The sequence below is a fragment of the Carassius carassius genome, chromosome 3 (assembly GCF_963082965.1).
Source record: "Carassius carassius chromosome 3, fCarCar2.1, whole genome shotgun sequence".
In the NCBI taxonomy this organism is placed as follows: domain Eukaryota; kingdom Metazoa; phylum Chordata; class Actinopteri; order Cypriniformes; family Cyprinidae; genus Carassius; species Carassius carassius.
The window spans coordinates 37,849,799-37,870,552 of NC_081757.1; the positions used below are offsets into that span (position 1 = coordinate 37,849,799).

The 20,754-nt window shown below is 36.6% G+C and overlaps 2 protein-coding genes across 3 annotated transcripts in view; both read right to left on the reverse strand.

The window, feature by feature from the left end:
• Positions 1-770: 770 nt before the first annotated feature.
• On the reverse strand, positions 771-5,589 carry LOC132126292 (FAS-associated death domain protein-like). The gene is made up of 2 exons (XM_059537473.1): positions 5,196-5,589; positions 771-1,960 (listed from the first exon to the last, which is right to left on the reverse strand). Exons 1-2 carry the CDS (start codon positions 5,497-5,499, stop codon positions 1,680-1,682), a joined length of 585 nt encoding a protein of 194 aa, XP_059393456.1. The 5' UTR covers positions 5,500-5,589; the 3' UTR covers positions 771-1,679.
• An 800-nt stretch (positions 5,590-6,389) lies between these two features.
• The window catches only part of ano1a (anoctamin 1, calcium activated chloride channel a), a 44,486-nt gene continuing 30,121 nt past the window's right edge, over positions 6,390-20,754 (reverse strand). For both annotated transcript variants that reach the window (XM_059537492.1, XM_059537484.1), the window contains exons 16-25: positions 20,117-20,318; positions 19,914-20,025; positions 16,088-16,145; positions 15,784-15,884; positions 13,865-14,001; positions 11,160-11,312; positions 9,306-9,358; positions 8,702-8,886; positions 8,503-8,608; positions 6,390-7,730 (exon numbers count right to left, since the gene is read on the reverse strand). In XM_059537492.1, coding sequence (XP_059393475.1) covers positions 7,533-7,730; positions 8,503-8,608; positions 8,702-8,886; positions 9,306-9,358; positions 11,160-11,312; positions 13,865-14,001; positions 15,784-15,884; positions 16,088-16,145; positions 19,914-20,025; positions 20,117-20,318 — 1,305 coding nt within the window. In that variant the 3' untranslated portion in view covers positions 6,390-7,532. The remainder of the gene's footprint in view (positions 7,731-8,502; positions 8,609-8,701; positions 8,887-9,305; positions 9,359-11,159; positions 11,313-13,864; positions 14,002-15,783; positions 15,885-16,087; positions 16,146-19,913; positions 20,026-20,116; positions 20,319-20,754) is intronic.

Here is a 20,754-nt window from a genome sequence, read left to right on the forward strand (position 1 = left end):
CGTCAAAATTATTCCGATAGTATCGCTAATATTCGATATATCGCCCAGCCCTAAGTTCAAGTATCAAAAACTATTTTAAATTTTCATTTTCTAAATCTTTTATAATTATGCATGCTATTTTATAACCTCGTATTAATAGTCCACTTCAAGAAGTTTTTGAACTGCAAAAATAAATCGTAAAAATAAGGTGATTTATCATGGTAAAAAAAACATGGATGGTGACATTTATTAAAAAAAATCTTAAACACTTTAAATATCCATATAAATTTTAAAAGGAGAAGACAATTGAGCTCAAAGTGCTGCATTGCAAATGCATTTGTTGCTTTTTAAAATTTGTTACCAAATTTATTGTAATTCTAGATATTAAATACTACTGTACCATTGCTTGTGCACATGTGTAGATGTACACTCTGATAGATGTGGGTCACTGGCAAACAAACAAAAGAGCATACAGGTCACTGGTCAACAAAAGCAGGCTATCTAAGTATTAAGAACTATTACATGAACCGTGTTTAGGAATCCGGAAATTTGAGCTCAACCCAAAAGCATCATAAACCTAAATGCTGAATGAATTATGGTCCGCATTTGCAGTGTGGAGGAGTCGAAGCTAGTTGAGCTTTAAAAGTCCGAGCCAGTCTGCAGATTTTGGACAGTCAGAGTTGACAGATTTCACTGAAAATTATGTGTAAGACAGACACAGACACCGATTCAGATTTTATTTTATTTTTTATTTTTTTAGAACGAAAAAAAAAAATATCTGTGAATGTGTCCCGGTCAGAGAATATCAAACATAAAATTTTAAGCCTATTTTACAACAATAATTGTTTTCATTTGTCTGCCAGCAACAACTTGTTCTTCTGTGTTTGTTGTGTTCAGTCGTTTAGCATGTGAGGTGATTCTGGGCAAATGCATGATTCCTAGAGTTTACATATTTACTCGTTTGTGTATATATATATATATATGTATGTACAAATTTAGTGTAATCTAAACCATAAGTAGATTGTAGAAACCACTGGCATCAGTCGCCCCTATACTTTTGAGAAACAACCTGTAAAACCAGTGTGGGACAAATTTGAGATGAGACAAAATGAACAGGTTCCAAATAATGCATTCTCCAGAAATCTTCCTGGCGGAGCTGAGACATGTCGGGGACTCCATGCTGAAACATGCCTCTCTGAGAGTGAAAACTGAACTTTTCTCTGACAGCCTATTTGTACAGTAATTAAATCTTATGAAGTATAGAATAAGAAAAAGTCATGTGCTTTATCAAACAGTTGAAAGGCTTATGTGGTACAGCGTTCAATCACATATTGTCCCTTTATTTCCTTTTAAGTGTCATAAATCCTTTGACAAAATCAGCAAACAGAAGAACAGTGTTGTTTTATGACTACGTCCAGTAAACACTGAAAAATCTGTATGTTTTGCAAAGGCAAAGGTGACTGAGAACAATACGTATAGGACACTTATTCAATATATTTAATTTTCATGCCCTGCATTATCATTTCAAATGTAAAAAATATTATTTAACACATTTCCTCCCATCAATATTTGACAAGGCTGTGTACAATTGATTCATTGATCTGTAAACATGATTTAAGTTAGTTTGCACTTCACAAAGAAATTCACATTATTAATCCCCGAGTTCTAGTAGTAGTTTTCTAGTAGAACGGTGGTGATTTTCAATGTGCACCGAGATCTATGAGGTTTTTCTCCACGAGATCCGCAGTGAGGTTCTGTCTGCAGTCCCGCAGAGCTTTAACGAGATCCTCCACCCTGGCATTCTCTCTCCTCATCTTCATCCACCGTCTGATGAGCTCCCTCACCTGCTCCTCCAGGTCAAGGCTGTGCTTCTCCTGGATGCCGTCCAGCTGAGCATCCTGGAGACCAAGCTTTCTTCCAAACTGACGCCACTTTTTACCCAAACGTTTAACAATTTCTTCAGTTGCAATGTTTATTTTTTCTAAAAAAAAAACAAAGGAAAGAGAGAGAGAAAGCATTTGAATTTGATTAGAATCTGAATAAAAAAAATCTTTGAGTGGTTCTTTGCAGGGCAGATCTGGATTGTTCAGTCACTGCATTTGGACACTAAAAGTAACAATGTATGAAGTTCAACACAGCATTGCAAACAAATGATACAAGACCTTTGCGTTTTCCAGTCCCCCAAAATGCAGAAGTCTTTAAAATGAAGGACCAAAGCACATGCGTTTTCTAGTTTTAGTTGAAAATGGTGTTATGTAAACACCCCTGGTCTGAGATTCTAGATACTTTTTGGGGGGAAATACTGATCAACATAATCAGCATTGACCTCTTTGACATCAAAGGCTGATTACTGTGTGCATCACCAAATAACAATGTCTTATACCTCTTATTTTTCTTACATTTTCACAATGCAGTTTTTAAATTTTGTAATAATTTAGTGATAAGTGGGTAAAATTATTTAATTTCACCAGTTTTGTGTAACCCTGTAAAGGCTGACATATGACAATTTTTTTTATATATATATAAATATAGTATATTAAAGTTTGATACAATGAGAATATTTGAAACTGGAAAAAAAAGTCCCATACGAAACAAAAATATGCTATTTGGTTAAGATGTTATTCATATGGCTGAAAAGACAGACAAAATTCTTAAAGATTTTAATGTAAATCAAATAATAATTATAATAATTCTACCAGACTACTTGCATAAAATGCATATTAATATCAGTTTGTCACTATCTCCCAATGAGTAAGTCTTAGTAAGATGATATTTAAATGCTTATTTTTATCATCAAAGCTCTGCAGTTTTTTTTTTTGAGAGCAAAATATATAATGCAAATTGCAATGCAATATAATAATGATTCGCATAAGTTATATAAGTCATGTAGGATGTTTGATACTTACATTTTAACATGGTTTAAAAAAAAAAACTAATTACGTTTGTTTCGAAAAGTAAACCAGCTTCAGTCCAATAAATGTTTATCTTAATAGCAATATAATTCAGAATTTTACTTTATAAAAACCAGTAAAGATTTTACAGCAGAAAGACATGTACCTCGACCTAAAGGCCTTTTACTTACTAAACAAGTATATACTACCAATCAGACAGACGACAGAAAGCATGTGAAGACCGTGTACAACAGGTTTTTCAACAAAGTTATGATTAGCTGCGTTGATAAAGGCCTTAGAAATTCATACTGGCATATGATAATAATAACACATAATTAGAATCCAGAGAGGAACAAATAAGCAATGTGTTACCAGTTATGTAATAGAAGAATGGAACATTTTGGGATAGTAAGTATCTAAAGAGTATCTAACAATACAAATATTAGTGAAAAAAGATACAAGTTAGGCTACTATTGGTTTAAAGAATAGGACTTAAATAGTACTACTAAAATATAAGTTTGTGTAAAGGAATAAATGTTAAAACCCATGCCAGAATATTACCCCCCTTGTAGGAATTGGTAGGTGTAGGGTTGGTTGTGGGGTTAGGGTTAGGATAAGGCATGCAGGTAGCGATTTCAACGAAGGGGCCAAAAACATTGTATTAAGTATGCCATACTAGTCGTTGGCGCTGTCTTGTTCGTAAACAGTACCTGTACGGAAGTGAAGATTATATGTATATGTATAGTGGTTAGAGAGTTTGACTCCTAACCCTAAGGTTGGAACCCTAACCCACGACTGAGGTGCCCTTGATCAAGGCATCGAATCCCCAACTGCTCCCCGGGTGCCCCAGCATAAATGATGCCCACTGCTCCGGGTGTGTGTTCACGGTGTGTGTGTGTGTGCCCTTTGGATGGGTTAAATGCAGAGCCCGAATTCTGAGTATGGGTCACAATACTTGGCTGTATGGCACTTTACTTTCACTTTAAAATAACTCCAACTGGATTCGTCTGAAAGAAGAAAGTCATGTGATATTTAATGCCATCTTGTCAGTAAAGCCGGTGTTCTGATGGAACACCATAACCATCAGAATGGGATACCTTCAATTAATGCGCAGGCGCAGCAGTGAAATTGGTGGAATTGCGCATGCATTAAATTTAAACATCATTTCAGCATACCCCTTTATAAACTGTATTTTTATTAAACCAGGGCCTATCAAAAAGCATACCCCTGTATAAACTGTATTTTTATTAAACTTCAATTAAATTTAATTGACAGACTCCGCTATAAAACTCAACTTCCGGTATGCTATTCTGACAAAGTATGTTACATCGACAGAACACCGGCTGGAGATTTACCGTTGATTACAGTTCTGTCGGTTTGTCCTACCCTGTCAGATTTTCCTACATCCCACTAAAACATTCATACGAAAAATGCTACTGTAAAGTTATGGTTTATTATCGTCTACACCTACCACAACCCTAAACCTACCCTTACAGTAATGCAAATACAGTAATTATGTGTTATATTCGCGGTTGTAGCTAGAAGGGAAACCAACAATAAACATTTTTTTCCACCAATTAGACTTTAGTCTACACCTACCCCAACCCTAAACCTACCCTTACAGTAATGCAGATACATTAAATATTATTGTTTAGCATGAGAAAAAGGAAGCCATATTGATGTGTGCATGCGCAGTAAACTCTGGTAGACTGATCTGACGGCTTGGAGAAAATGTCAGGACACCGGTTCTGTAATCAGCGGTAAATCTCCATCACCTATGCGCTTTCACGAATTTAATTGTGAGTCGAATCGTTCTAAATTTGCAAAAATGGTTCTTGAATCGAATCGCGTATTACGCACACGCGCATGACGTCACCGTTTTCAAAAATTCCAGTATTGGGTGTTTATGGTGTTTACACGGAAACGACAACCGTGGCGTTTTCAAAAACTGTGAACACCCGTTTTCAAAAAGATGCGTTTTCAGTCCCCAAAACGCGGTTGTCATGTAAATGAACAGGAAACACGCATAAAACGTTTCTCGTTTTTAGCTGAAAACGTTGTCGTTCAAACGGCCCATTAGTGATAACAGAGTAAACATCGCCTCAGTGACACAGCGGTACAAAACCACAGAATACATTATTATTATTATCTTTAAATCACAGAAACTATACCTCAACATACATGTCCTCGTTTCACATACACATATGAGACATTTAGAGTGTAAAGCAAAAAATATCGTTATGCAGCGGTCTTATCCGTGTTTTGCTGTCAGTGAAGAGCCTCGGTGTGACATGAAACACAAGAGTTGAGTGAAAGTCTACAAACCTCGCTCTTCTGCGTCTGGGACATCAGGAGGGCTCCCCGTCGCTCCTCTCTCGTAATCATCGATAATCTCCAGAAGAACTTTCTGGCCAATGTGGTTTAGATGTTTTCGCAGGAGTTCAGTGTTGTCAGGTCCAATAGCAGCTCTTTCGATCAAGCACTCGAAAAGATCGATCCCCTTATTGACTTTCTCTAGCTTTTTCTTCCCGACTTCTTCTTGGCACAAGAACTTTAGACTCTTCACATTTTCTTCAGTTAGTTTATCAGAGATCGCCAGTAACATGGCTCTAAATCTGCTGCTATCCATGATGTGTTTGAATGCTAACACAAGTACAGCACTAACGTTAACCAGCTTTCGCTTTCAGCTCTGGCTCTCTCATTAGCAAAGCATCGAAAACCCCTCCCTTGTGTCCTAAAAGTAACCCAGCTCCAATGCTTTGGGTCAGCTAGAAGGGGGTTCAAAGTCCTACCAAATTTAAGTAATACCAAAATTACTGTACCAATTCATAATTAAACCGCCTTTTATTCATATTTTTCTGAAAAGTAATGATTTGAGCTGTTGAACAAGTTCGTTTGGACTAACGTAATAGCCTAAAAAACAGAAACACTGGACTCTACTACGATTGATCAACATAATCATAATCATGATCAACACACATACCAAACTGCGTTTTTATTTTATTTTCTTTAATAAGTAGCTTTAAAACTCGCATTTTGTCAAGGGATGGAAATGATATAGCTGATGTTTTTTTCTGATTCAAAAGAATCGATTCGCAAAATGAATCGGATCTCGCGACTCTGAGGAAGGGAACTGAAATTAACCTGACTTACTTCCTATTAATTCGCTCCTCCTTCATAGTTTAACCCAAAGGCCAGGATACAAGAAGCTACAAATATGAATTCAGTGAGTTTAACCTCCAAACATGTGACAGGTCTACAAAAGAGTCAATAAATGTATACATACCAAATGTATGACGTGTTTATTTTAGAAACATAATTCAAAAGCCTAAGTACAGTCATAACCTCCCATTAGCAGTTTGAGACACTGAACCTCCACAATAATAAAAAAAGACATTTAAAGGTTTCTTTCACAGAGGTAAACAGTATGTGGATGTTGTAACAGTCTAAAAATGGGTTTACACTGTACATTTATAGAAGAGTTATAGTAAGCCTTTTGGGGGGTGTTTATATAAAATAAAAAAAAATAAAGAGGAAATACAGTTTTGTTTAATAATTACAGTTTATAGACAGGGAGGGGGCATTGCCAAATGCCCAAACAGTAAGACTGAATTCATCTATTATATTAATTTGAATTAAAACCACTCTTTTATTTGTCATGTCATTTCTGTGAATGGAAGACACATGCAACATACCAAGATATATTGCTTCCATCATCACTGTCATTTCATCAAGGTCGGAACATCACAAATCAAGACCAGAGAAAACATTCAGATAAGAAGACACAAATCTCATTTTCATTTTTCATGAATATTAAGGCCTCTTGAGCATCATGGGTTTATATACAGCGTACCCTTTCTTCATTATCAGATGCACTACCTAAAAACCAAGCACTTGCATGCTGCCAAAAATCACCAAGATCAATCCACATCCTGTCACAAGCACTCCAGCGCATATAATAGAAATTCTAGAATAGTAAAATAATAAGTGATTATTGTAGTTATTTTGATTAATTTGCAGTGTTTCATGTCTATATTTTATATATATAGACCGCTAAAGGCTAAACAGACACAATCATTACAGTGATAGAACAGACCTACTTAGTGCCTAAAAAAAGGAAACCGCATGATATCGATAGTTGCTAATTCACTCGACCAGAAATATTCTGAAATGTCTAATATTAAATAATTTAAAAAGCACTTTAAACGAGTTGGTTCAGAGTTCAATCCTATCGATATCGAAAACATAAATGTTACATTTTCATGTTAAAATTCATATTAAAGCATTGTAGTTTCAAATAAAATGCTCATTAGCCGTCTATTAATGCTAAAGCAGCGATGCTTCACAAAACTACATACAATATTCATCATTCAACAGATAAAAATGATACAAACCCTACAGCCCTCTTTCCAAACAAACCTACCTGCAGAAGTTGCATGTTTAATTCAGTAACAGACAATAGAAAAACAGAAATCTTTTTGTTGTTGGAACTTTTTTTCTGGTATACCAATGAGGCGGCAGTCATGTAATGATCTTTGTAACAGCAGTGGTCCTCCAGGACAGGCCGGTCCTCAACAGGCTTCCCGTTCTGTTTGAGCAGGTCCCTGGAGTGGACCGGGTTACTGCTTCCCTCGCAGCACCGGGATCAGAGCGAGCGCTGGGCTAGGCCTGTGAGCTGGGGCGCGAGCGGAGCGGCTGGGGGCTTGGGTCACCCTTGGTGTTCCTGTACTTCTTGCCCCGTTCCTGTTTCATGAACAGCTCAACGACGAGGTTCCTCTCCTTGTGTATCTGAATGCTGATGTCCTTGGGAATGTCTGGGATTAGCCAATCCACAAAGTCACTCATCAGCATCACCACATTCTGAACAGAGAGAAGTGGCATTTGTGTTAAAGTGACTGATTATAAAAAAAACTAAAAATAAAAAAGTAAAAAAAAAAGTTTATTTTTATAATTACATTATTTATCACAATTAGGTATATTTACTGTAATCAGAAAAAAATGGCATCACACTGTAAAGTGCATTTGTACACATCAAGTATATAATCAAGGTCAAAATGTTATTACCGTTAGAAAAACGAAAACTATTAAACTTAACTCAAAAGAAATGTTGCTTGGGCAAACAACAACAAAAAAAAAAACCTTAAGTAAAATTAAAGAAAATTAATTTAAAATCTAAATAGAAAAAAAAAAAATCAAGTAATAAAAACGACAAAAGTACAAAATTATATACGGTGTATATATATATATATATATATATATATAGCATATGTATGTGTGTGTGTGTGTGTGTGTGTGAGCATGTTTGTCATCATATATATATATATATACATATACATACATAAGTATAGTATATATGTATGCTAATCATGTTTTAATAATGGTCACAAATGATTCAAATGGGCATCTGGACAGGATAATGTTTTGGTGTATTACTGTAAAAATGGGCCAATTATGATTTAGGAGCATTTTAATAATTAAAATGAAAGTGTAATTAATTTTCTTTTTTCTAACTAAACAACAGCAACAACAAATGGTGATTATTATGATTATTATTGAAATTCTGAAATTCTTTGTAAAATTCCATCATAGTTCAGAAATGGTAAAAAAAAGTTTGACTTTGGTTTTGACTGACCTGAAAGATGATGACGAAAGCTAATCGGGCTGCCAGAATGGCCCAGAACTCTCTTGAGAACTCGTATGGCGTGTCGGACCATGGAGGGTCCCTGTAATCTTTATATCTGTAGATAGTGTAAACATTATGAAGATAACACAGTCATACACCACATTAGAAAAATCAAGAAAGACTCTTTAGTGCAAATCAAAGCAAGTACCTGCAAACGTCCACTTTGTATCCCAGGTGCATGGGCTGCATGGGCTCTGTGCCAGGCTGGAAGTGACTAACATTGAAGTATGAAAGGGTGTGATTAACAAAGCCATGAAGAGTCCCGTCTGGACTGTACATGTGCTGATAGACCAGGCGTGGGATGAAGTCAGAGGTGAATGAGATCACAAATGCCTGAAGAGTGACACAGGAAGATTAGCCTGCTAATGTGTTTCTGGGCGATTCTTTGCTCGGGTGTTCTGGGTGTTTGCTATCTGGCCCTGTGTCTCTATCATATGGCTTGAGTTCAGTGGCTATGGGATTCCTTTCACCCTTTTTATCATAAGTCAGATCACTTAGAAAAGTAATAGCACACTTCTGCTCAATACGTGGGATGATTCATTTATGTTCACTGCATACAGTACATTTGACAGAATGAGTCGGACTTATACTGCAGGAGCAAAAAAAATAAAATGCCACTAATAATTAGTTATACTAATAATGGCACTAGTAATATCAATGTTGAGAAATACAGCTTCTTAGAATATACAAAAGCAGGTACATCACAGTACAACAGGTTCAGCTCTTGTTTGTTTCAGAGAATTTAAACCTACATTAACAATGACGGCCACTTTACTGATCCCTCGGAGAAGAGTGTACCAGATTCCTGGAGACAAAGAAACAGAAACAAAGACATTAAAGAGATATTAGATTACACGTGATGTGTATTTTAAATGTTGCTATATTTACAGTGACTAAATGCTGCTGTGTTATACAGAATAAATAAAAATAAAAATTATTTTCTTTAAAAAAAAAAAATCTTGAGGAATATAATAACTCTTAATCTAAGTATAAGGAAAATAATATATTTAAGTGTTTTATTTAAAAAATTATAATTTTATTTAACCATGTTCTTGCCGGGGTCTGTGAGATTAAGCAATAAAGACAAGTAATACAACATATTACCACTAGGTGGTGATAATTGCTTGTCATTTATAGTTACTGAGGTTTTTTTCAGCATTTCACTAGAGTATTGCAATGAAAACATGCATCTACCCTCTTCTCTTTCTTAAAATTAAGACAATTTTAAATTAAGTTTGTGTAAACAAAAGACCTTTAGGCTTGGCTACAATTTAGCAAATGAACATTTCCATTACAGACCAGAAAACCAAGACAGTTTATTTACCACATGTTGTCCTACACTAACCTCCAGAGCAGGGCATGCGGTCACAACACAAGGCATGTTGGCACAATAAATAGATACATAAACATCAAGTGATGCATAATGTATGGAGCAAATTGTTGACAGCTTGCCCCGATATCAATACAAGTTATCAATATGCATTGACTTTACTTAGATAACCATCTATGCCCTGTCTCTTCCAAAGATGAGCAGATGACCAGAAATAGGCATTTCAAGAATCTCGCAGAGCCAATATTTCCTGGCGATACAGTACATCATTTTGGAAATACGTTATGCAAGAAATCACTTTAAAGTGACATCAGGCCGTTGCATCTGAAAGGCCAAATCAGTAATAGAAAGGAACCTTTCCATAGAAGTGTCCTATTTTACCTCTTAATCGATTTCCAGGGACTTTTTTTTACCTTTATAAGGGCAACTTGTTTTCTAACCTCAATAAACATATTTGTCAACTGTTATATAAAATTACAATCAATAAATTGAGTTAGAAAATCATTAAACTATAGGGCTGTTAGCAATCAAATTAAATCATCTGTCTTAGCACGGCAGAAGAGGCACAGAACATGCCGTAAGTGACAGATGCACAAATAATATTATGATATTAATGTTTGAAATATACAATTGTGCATAAAATGAAACTACTGCAAAACTGTCTAAATGTCTTAATAAGGGAATCTGAATCACACATTCAAGCCATCCGTTCAAAATAACTGATTTGTTTAGGAGAAAAACAAGTGATTGAATCATTAAATCGTTCACTTAACTACATACAAAAAAACTGATTAATTTAGTAATAAAATGATTGAAAAATGTACGTTTCTGCTGTGGCTTTGTTTGTAACTACTTTTCTTGAAATATCACTTAAATTAATGAAAAAACTACATTTATTCAGCTTCTGTATGAAATTAATGCCACTTTGTAGTTGTAATGATATTTGGAAAATCAGGACACTTGCTTGTGTGATGCTGCTTAAATATAAATCACAGGATATAAAAAGTCTCTATAAAAAAATCCTATTAAACTTAAACGGGCGTATTTTCGTACACATCCTAAATTCCAGAGTCTGTAGTGTCGTATTATGTGCTTTTACATTTATACATTTGGAAGAAACTTTTATCCAAAATCACTGGCTTTGCATTCAACGTGTACATTTTATCAGTTCATGCTTTTACTTGTTTGTGCTACAGGAATACTATACTTATGTGCAAAAGATTACATCTAGATAAAGCTCATTTAACGTGCTGAAAATCAGTGTGTAGATACTGACCAATGTCCTTTGCTCTCACAGCAATCGGTCTTCTGAGCTCCGTGACAAACTTTTTTGCATCAAGACGAATCTCAATGACATTGTTCAGTAAAGCAAAGAGAGGAGCCAGCGGAAAGGAGGCCACAAACAAGGTCACCATCCCGAACTGAATGACTAGATAAGAAAAAGAAACAAAAAACACAAAACAAACGTCTACAGAAGGTTTCCGCTGGATTACTGAGAACATCTTATCACATCAAGTACATCAAACGATGGTGTGCTGGGAAACGTGGTCTTAACGGGGTCATGTGATGTTGCTAAAAATAACTTTTTTATTATTATTATTTAGTGTAATGCAAAGTTTACATGGTTTAAGGTTAAAACAAACATTATTTTTCACATACAGTACACTATTGTTGCTCCTCTCTGGATTTTTAGTCAATTTTTACAAAGCTCACCATTCTGAAAAGCGCAGCGTGCACCGATTGGCCAGCTATCCGGTGCACTGTGATTGGTTGAAAAATCTTCCCACACGGTGACTAGATTTGTGGTAGTGTGTTTGAATGAGGTGTTTTAGGAAGGCGTGGATGAGTCTAAACTATTAGAAAGAATATCTCTTAAGGTTTGAGACCATAATCTTTGCAACCTTACAGATATCATATACAGGTGCTGGTCATATAACTAGAATTTCATCAAAAATTTTATATATTTTACTTGTTCCGTTCAAAAAGTGAAACTTGTATATTTATTCATTACACACAGACTGATATATTTCAAATGTTTATTTCTTTTAATTTTGATGATTATAACTGACAACTAAGGAAAATCCCAAATTCAGTATCTCCTGGTGCCACACTCTAATCAGCTAATTAACTCAAAACACCTGCAAAGGCATTTAAATGGTCTCCCAGTCTAGTTCTGTAGGTTACACAATCATGAGGAAGACAACCATTGACACCTTGCACAAGGAGGGCAAGACACAAAAGGTCATTGCAAAATTAGCACATTAATAGAGACGAAGGGAAGGAAAAGAAAATTCAGCTGTCACATTCCTTGAGTCAAGCCACTCTTGAACAACAGACAGTCTCAGACAAAAAGGACTGGACTGCTGCTGAGTGGCCAGTTATGTTCTCTGATGAAAGTAAATGTTGCATTTCCTTTAGAAATCAGGGTCCCAGAGTCTGGAGGAAGAGAGGAGAGTCACACAATCCACGTTGCTTGAGGTCCAGTGTAAAGTTTCCACAGTCAGTGATGGTTTGGGGTGCCATGTCATCTGCTGGTGTTGGTCCACTGTGTTTTCTGAGGTCCAAGGTCAATGCAGCCGTATACCAGGAAGTTTTAGAGCACTTCATGCTTCCTGCTGCTGACCAACTTTATGGAGAAGCAGATTTAATTTTCCAACAGGACTTGGCACCTGCACACAGTGCCAGAGCTACCAGTACCTGGTTTAAGGACCATGGTATCCCTGTTCTTAATTGGCCAGCAAACTCGCCAATGGAAAATCTATGTGGTATTGTGAAGAGGAAGATGCGGTATGCCAGACCCAAGAATGCAGAACAGCTGAAGTCCACTATCAGAGCAACATGGGCTCTCATAACACCTGAGCAGTGCCACAGACTGATCGACTCGCCACGCCGTATTTCTGCAGTAATTCAGGCAAAAGGAGCCCCACCTAAGTATTGAGTGCTGTACATGCTCATAGTTTTCATTTTCATACTTTTCAGTTGGCCACAATTTCTAAAAATCCTTTCTTTGTATTGGTCTCAAGTAATATTCTAATTTTCTGAGATACTGAATTTGGGATTTTCCATAGTTGTCAGTTATAATCATCAAAATTAAAAGAAATAAACATTTGAAATATATCAGTCTGTGTGTAATGAATGAATATAATATACTGTGCAAGTTTCGCTTTTTTGAATGGAATTAGTGAAGTAAATCAACTTTTTGATGTTATTCTAATTATATGACCAGCACCTGTAAATGCGCAGACAGCTTGTAACACTCCAAATACAAAGGAAAACATGAAATCATGTCATATGACCCCTTTAAGAAAAAAATCAAAAACACAAATTGCCGATTCACAAGAACTGTAATCATTACTGGATTTTGAGCTGATGCTCCTGAACGTTACTAGTTTAGGGTCTCAGGAGGAGATTGGGTGGCCATGCTCAGAGAAAGAAGGGTGGGACAGGAGAAACCGAGAGAGAGATAGAAGGATAGAAAATAAAAGTATAGATGGAGGATGGTAGATGAGGGGGTGGGATGTTATTAATGAATTCAAGCCAGAACTAAATCTCATAATCTCACGCTGCTCTGCCAGCCCCCCTTTAGACCCATAATGCCTCTCTCTTAGCAGAAGTCCATCCCACGCTGTAGCAGAGATGAGGCGAGATGAGAGGAGAGGAGGGGCACTGCAGATCCTTCACAGAACGGACGTGCGTTTACTGTGCACGCCGTCTAGGAGCTTGTATTACTCTCTTAACAGTGCTTTGAACAGATGAGGTGTATAAATCTGTCTGCTTATGTTTAGACATATCAATTAGCAGTTGTGGACAGCGTGAATTTAATAATTCATAATCGTAATTACAATACATTTTTAATGATGTCGTGTTCCTACAAGAGTGCGGAAAACCGCCAGCAGGACTAGGAGAGAATACAAATAAATGTTTATACGTCTGTATGTGTGTGTGTGTGTGTGTGTGGGCGCGTAGTGTGTAGTGACTCACTCATTTCCATGTACTCTGGGTTGAGTCCGACAAAGGGCCCAAGGAAGTGGTCCTTTTCGTGACGATGAAGCGTTCTGTTCAGCTCTTCCTGATGATTTTTGTCTATCTTGCGTTGTCGGAGCATTTTCTTCAGTTTCCTGTGGCACAGATTAATAATCACTGTGGATTTTGAATGTAACTAACCTGAACTCAAGCATATCCATTACAAGATGTGCTCATTTACATCTGAGCAGCCATCATTCAGAGTGTTATTGTGAACCGTCCTTCCGTGCTTGTTTACTCAATATTTTGGTTAATTGGATTGACCTAAATTAGATATCTGTATGTTTTGCCCTGTTCACAACATGCATACTGTATACAAACACACACTCTCTCTCTACTTAGAGTATAACTACACCTAAAACTACATAACTACATGTAAACTACAATAAATTGATATGTATTTGCTCTAAAATGGCTTAAGTTAATTAGCAATCAGCAATAATTTCATAAAATAATTGTACTTTGGCTACATATGGTGACTGAGAAGGGACATTCACAAACTCATGGGAGTGAAATAGCGCTTTCACAACACTGATTAATTCCTCAATGAAACAATCACTAATTATGTGTTTATAATTATACCTCATAATATAAACTATTAAATGGCTAGCTTAAAATATTAAAGCCCAATATGTTGAATTGCCATAAAATTTCTGTGTCTACAGAGGTCAAATGGAATCAATGATAAAATAGATAATAAAGAATGTTAATTGGGCAAAGTATGGAAGCCGTTTCTGCAACTAAATAGGAAATAAAACGGTAATTGCGGCTTTTTATCTCACAATTCTGACTTTTTTTTCTCAGAACTGCGAGATCATATCTAGCAATTCTGACTTTATACTTTGAGGGAAAAAAAATACTTTTAGGAAAAAAAAGAAAGTCAGAATTGCGACTTGATATCTCACAATTCTGACTTGCATTCTTGAATTCTGCAATTGTGAGTTATAAAGTCAAACTTGTGAGTTATCAAGTAAAAAAAACTTGCAATTCTGACTTTATATCTCAGAATTCTGACTTTATAACTCACAATTTTGGTTTTATAAATCTTAACTTCGTGTTAGACAGTCAGAATTCCAAGACATGAACTTGTTTTTTTGAGGAAAAAAAGCCAGAATTGCGAGATAAGATGTCGGAATTACTTAGTTTTATTTTTTATTCAGTGGCGGAGACGAGCTTCCATAGCAAAGAGATACATAAGATGAAGCAGAAAACAAAATAAATAAATGACACAAATATTACACAAAATAAGACGCATATCAGTGAGTGGATTAAAAAACTTTTGGATGTTATGAATATTTTTTGTTGTTGTATATGTATTCTTTCAACATATATTAAATCATTTGAACCTCACGTCACAGACGCAATATACAGTATCCCATCAATCTCATGGCATCCCAAGATTTTGCTATAGGAATAAAGATTAGGATCATAATTTTTTGGAAGTACAGCACAACATGAGCTGGTTTTGGGATCTGAAGGAGCATTTGGACCTGGAAACTGTGACAATTCTGCACGTTTCCCCCAAAAATCAGGTCAGAAAATGTGGAGAATCTTTGGAGATTCTGTTTGGACCTGCTCATGTATTCATTTTACCATGTACTACCTTCAGAGGCATTTGCCTGAGATGTGCTTACAAACCAGTATATTTGCATTTGTCCGAAAGAAACATAATATGTATTTGCAAGCAAGACACAAAAAAGGTCAGCAAAGTCTATCCATGAAAAAAAAAAGAAATGCTCATGGCAGCTATTTACAACGTTCTCATCAAAGTACAATAATTCCCTAGAGCAATCATATCTAGAAATGTAAGCCACACCTATAATGCACAGTGGGAACTTATCAGATTTCCTTCATCTACAAATGTGTTTGCTACTCACGGAAGGCCTATCTCAAACAGGTTATTCTGGATGAGCTGCTTGCCAAGCATGGTGATGCAGAGCTGTATGCACAATTCCATCAGACAGCCGGCATGGGCGCACTGCAGGGTGAAACAGAGAGATTTTCACTCAGTTACTATGGAATTGACTGGCTACACACCTCTAAAAGTGTTAGTCATCAGGAGTGAGGTAACTAAGACAATCTGTCAAGTTATTTTTCATATGATGATGTGGGTACAAGAAAAAAGCACCAACCAACAATGACACACACATAAAATGAGGAAGCTGAATGCTAGATATGTACCTCTTCCATTCGGTAAGACCCCATAACGTAGATATATTTGCCAGGACGTCCAATGATTCTGGAGGCATTGGATAGAAGAAGGTCAATAGCTGTGTTTACTAGCCACTGCACAAATGCAAGTTAATATTTTTAACAAAATAGACATTACAGTCAAAGTACCCTAAAGGGAATTGGGGGTAGCTTTTTCCACAACCTAGTGAGCATTATTATATTGGTCAGAAGCATGCTGCATGTCACACGTATGTCGTGCTGTTAATGCTAATGTTTTAGTGTTTACATCCAGCTTCTTCACAGTCTACTCTGCAGGACTTCCTCGGTCAATCAGGTACACCAGCATTTTTGGCTAATGAACAGATGTGGATCAAAGCCAGGTTTATTTTGTATGAACCAGCAAGGAGGGGTACAGAAATGCAATGATGATGGTCTAAGCTGGTGTTTATGACAGTTTGTTTAGGCCACAGGTAAAAAAAAAAAAAAAAAAAGGTAATAGCAATTCTTTATCTTATAATTCTGAGTTTAGAATTCTGACTTGTTAGTATTGAGAGATATAAATTCAGAATTGTAAACAGGTAAAAACTCGCAAATTCAAGAAACATGATAGAATAGTAAGACAAAAAGTTACTTTTATTATTTTTTAACTACATGGTGAGGAAAACAAATTGTCAAAATACAGAAAGAAAAGTTCAAATTGTTAAATGAATACAATTGGCAGAAAAAAAGGTCACAATTTCTGAAAAAAAAAAAAAAAGGTAATACAATTTTTTTTTTCTCGCAATTATCTTTTTTTCCATGTGCATTCCAGCAAGAATGATACCTAATTTATGCTATTACGATACCTTATTTTGGCCAAATTCTAAAGGTATGTTCACACTGGCAGCCATACACAGTGACAAAGCCACAAGGCATAATTAACATTTAGTGAGCAATGACAACTTCGGGTGACAATTTGTTATTGAAGCAACAAAGTTGACCGGCGCATGACTAGTGACAAGATGTGGGGACGACCAAAGAGAGTGAGGATGGAATCACTGCCTCATAAAATAAGATACCACTAAAAAGTATGAATGCCAAATAGAATACAGTGACTCACTGTGAATGCACCGCAAAAGAGCATCATTGTGATTTGTCAATGGAAGTCTGCAGTAGTAAGTGTATGCCTAATACATTGTTTCTACCGTTAAGAATATTTTGGTTGCTAGAAGGTACAGTAGTCATTTGTGTTGATCTTTAGTAACTACGCTGGTGCTTTAGGGTGGCAGCAGTCCTGCGGTATTTTTGCTAGTCTTTGACGTTATATGCCTTGTATTGTTAATCTAAAAAGGCGTTAACTATTTTCCTTTAATTGCTGGTAACTCATGCACTCAAACTATCCTTAACATGTGAAGCCCTCCTTTTTTAAAGACCTAACTTACGTAATGATCTGCAAGTGTACCTGTGCATGTCCAGTGAAAAAGGTCTTCAGCAAGGCACTTATTTCTACCTTTTTTTCTTCTTTATTTGTTGATTTTTTTCACCATGTGTAAGCCCTGCAATTTGACAAATCTGTCAGCTCTTTGCAATTTACTCATCAAATTAAACTGCAAACAAGGAGTAAACAAATCAGACAGCTATCAATAATCCCTTTGAATTTCATGAAGTTACGAAGACATAATTGTATTGTTTGTTACATATCGTCCTACATATCAGCTGGGGAACTTTTCAGAAGAACTGGATGTGCGATTATCTTCCTACCCTGAAGATGGCAGCCCAGCTGTGGTTCTTGGTTAATTAAACATTCACCCGGATAAGCCTCATGCTGTGTCCTTATAAGCTGTCCTAGCCTGGTTTTATTGGATCTGAGTGCTGCCTTCGATACGATAGACCATGAAATTCTTCTCAATCGTCTGGAGTGTTGGGTTGGTGTCCAGGGTATAGCTCTACAGTGGTTTGCATCATATTTAAGAGACAGGACAGTTACTGTGAATTTGCGAGACTTCTCTTCCACATTGGTCCCTTTAGTTTGTGGTGTCCCTCAGGGGTCGATTTTGGGACCCTTGCTGTTTTCTCTTTACATGCTTCCTCTAAGCGCTATTTTTCGGAAGTATAGTATTTCATATCACTGTTATGCAGACGATCTCCAGTTTTACCTTACTGTGAGCTTAGTTAAAACCTGTTCACTGGACAAAGCACAGGAATGTTACAGTGACATAAAACTCTGGCTATCTGGTTAGTGCAGAATGCAGCGTCAAGGCTGTTAACGGGGGTGAGAAAGAGAGACCATATTACTCCTGTACTGCAATCCTTACATTGGCTTCCGGTCAAATTCAGGATTGATTTTAAAATTCTCTTGTTTGTCTACAAGGCCCTGTCAGGCCTTGCACCCCAGTACATCAGTGATCTTATTGTTCCTTACTCTCCTTCTAGAGTCCTTAGGTCTACCGATCAACAGCTTTTAAAGGTCCCTTGTTGTAATCTAAAATCAAAATGAGATCGTGCTTTTTCTGTAGTAGGTCCCAAACTCTGGAATAGTCTCCCATTCCATGTAAGGTCAACTCCATCAGTAACAACTTTAAAATAAACCTATCTTATTCAAAAGCTAAAGAAAACAAATACATTTTTAAATAGGACTTTATTGTATGATTTTAATGTTATTAATTTTGTAAAGCACTTTGGACAGCGTCTGTTGTTTAAAAAATGTGCTATATAAATAAAGTTGCTTGCTTGTTTGACCGCAACAATTTACCAACTTACAAATCAGGAAACCTACTGGGCCACATTTACACAAGTAACTGTACCACAGACAATGTCCTTGTTATTCCATTGCACATTTGCGATTTCCACCTTGCCTGCTGCACACTCTTCGCTGGTTTTCTTTCAACATAACCTCCACTCCCTCATACTTGTTTCTATGATCGCTCACCTCTGTTCAGTCCAACTAAAAGCTCCTCCTCTCTTATGTAAATGATGCATTTAAAACCACTTGAACATCTTGTCTAGACAGCATCTGTCCTCTCTCCTCCAGGCCTGTTTGTGCAAAACACCCACTAACCCCTGAACATCTGATGTTCTTCGTGAGACCAAACTTCAGAGAGAAAATGGCAGCAATCAAAAGTTTCTGGTGAAGGGAGTAGCACAAGTCTTTTCAAATGCAGACACTCAAAAGCAGAAAGAATTCTGGTCACTGAAGCCCTGCGGCTGGCAAAAGCTTACTCTAAATTAGTTGTCTTCATTCTGCTGGATATTTTTGCAACTGCAAATGATCAGACTTTACTATTTATAAGGTATCTGAGAAGTGAGCTTTAAATCACATCAACTATCCATGGGGGTACCCCAGGGCTCAGTATTTGGCCCCCTACACTTTTCAGTATACACAACAATCACTGGGACATATCATCCATATACATGGATCTAAGAATAAAGCATGCAGACCAGTTCCTTTTCAAGGCTGCTGCCATCTCCAGATAGGACTACTGCAATGGTCCAACCTTGCTGTATGCACTACCTGTGCAAATGATCCAGAGTGTGGTGACATTAAGTGTACCCACGTAACCCCTAACACACCACACCTACTCCCAGTCTCTATTATTTTACCAAAATTATACTATCTTAGCAAGACGTTAACATCAAAATCTTTAAAGTTTTTCATGTATGAAGCACTATCTTTAAGGAGCATCTGTCTATACTGTACTTCATTCCAAATCAGTCACTTAGACAACAGGACAGCTCACTAGGTTTGGAAACAAAGCTTGTCACTCTAACGAATGGAAATCCTATTGTAGACTTGATAATAACCAATTATCTGATACCATTCAGTTTCAGAGTGACTCCTTGGTACCAATACTCTCACCTGCCTCTGAAGAATGCCAGGTACACAATAGGAGTAAATGCATTTGCGAACTTCAATATGAATGTCTTGAAGATCAGCCTCTCCTCAAAACTCTTGTCAGTTTTTGGCACCTCTGATAGGTTGAAAACAACAGCAAGTTTTGTAAACATGTTTTGCAACAAATCTGGCCAACTAAATGTCTTGAAGTCAATAAACAGGCGTACCCATAATAGTGAGCCAACGTGCAATTGCTCCATAGACCTCATCCATTATGATGATGATAATGAGGTTGATGATAGCAGCAGTGGTTTTAACGGTGGCCCGTATATTAGTGCGGAATGTGGGAGTGGAACTCATGTGCAGGGCGGTCATAATGGAGACCCTGTATAGCACCACACCAAACACGATGGCTAAGGTCACAAAGATCTGCATTGAGGACACAAACAAAGAAAAGAAAAGTGACTTGTAATAAAATAATTTAGTGACCGAGACTGGATACAGCATCATGGAAAAGACAACATTATTGGTTACCAATTATAGACAGCCAGATCTAAGTCACCATGACTACTTCATTATGCCCTGAAAACATCTGATAATAAAGTGAGCATTTGTCTGCTCATACGATTTCAAAATAAATTAAATTGCCTGGTTGTTTAAAATAAGGTAAATTTAACTACAACCCGAATTCCGGAAAAGTTGGGACGTTTTTTAAATTTTAATAAAATGAAAACTAAAAGACTTTCAAATCACATGAGCCAATATTTTATTCACAATAGAACATAGATAACATAGCAAATGTTTAAACTGAGAAAGTTTACAATTTTATGCACAAAATGAGCTCATTTCAATTTTGATTTCTGCT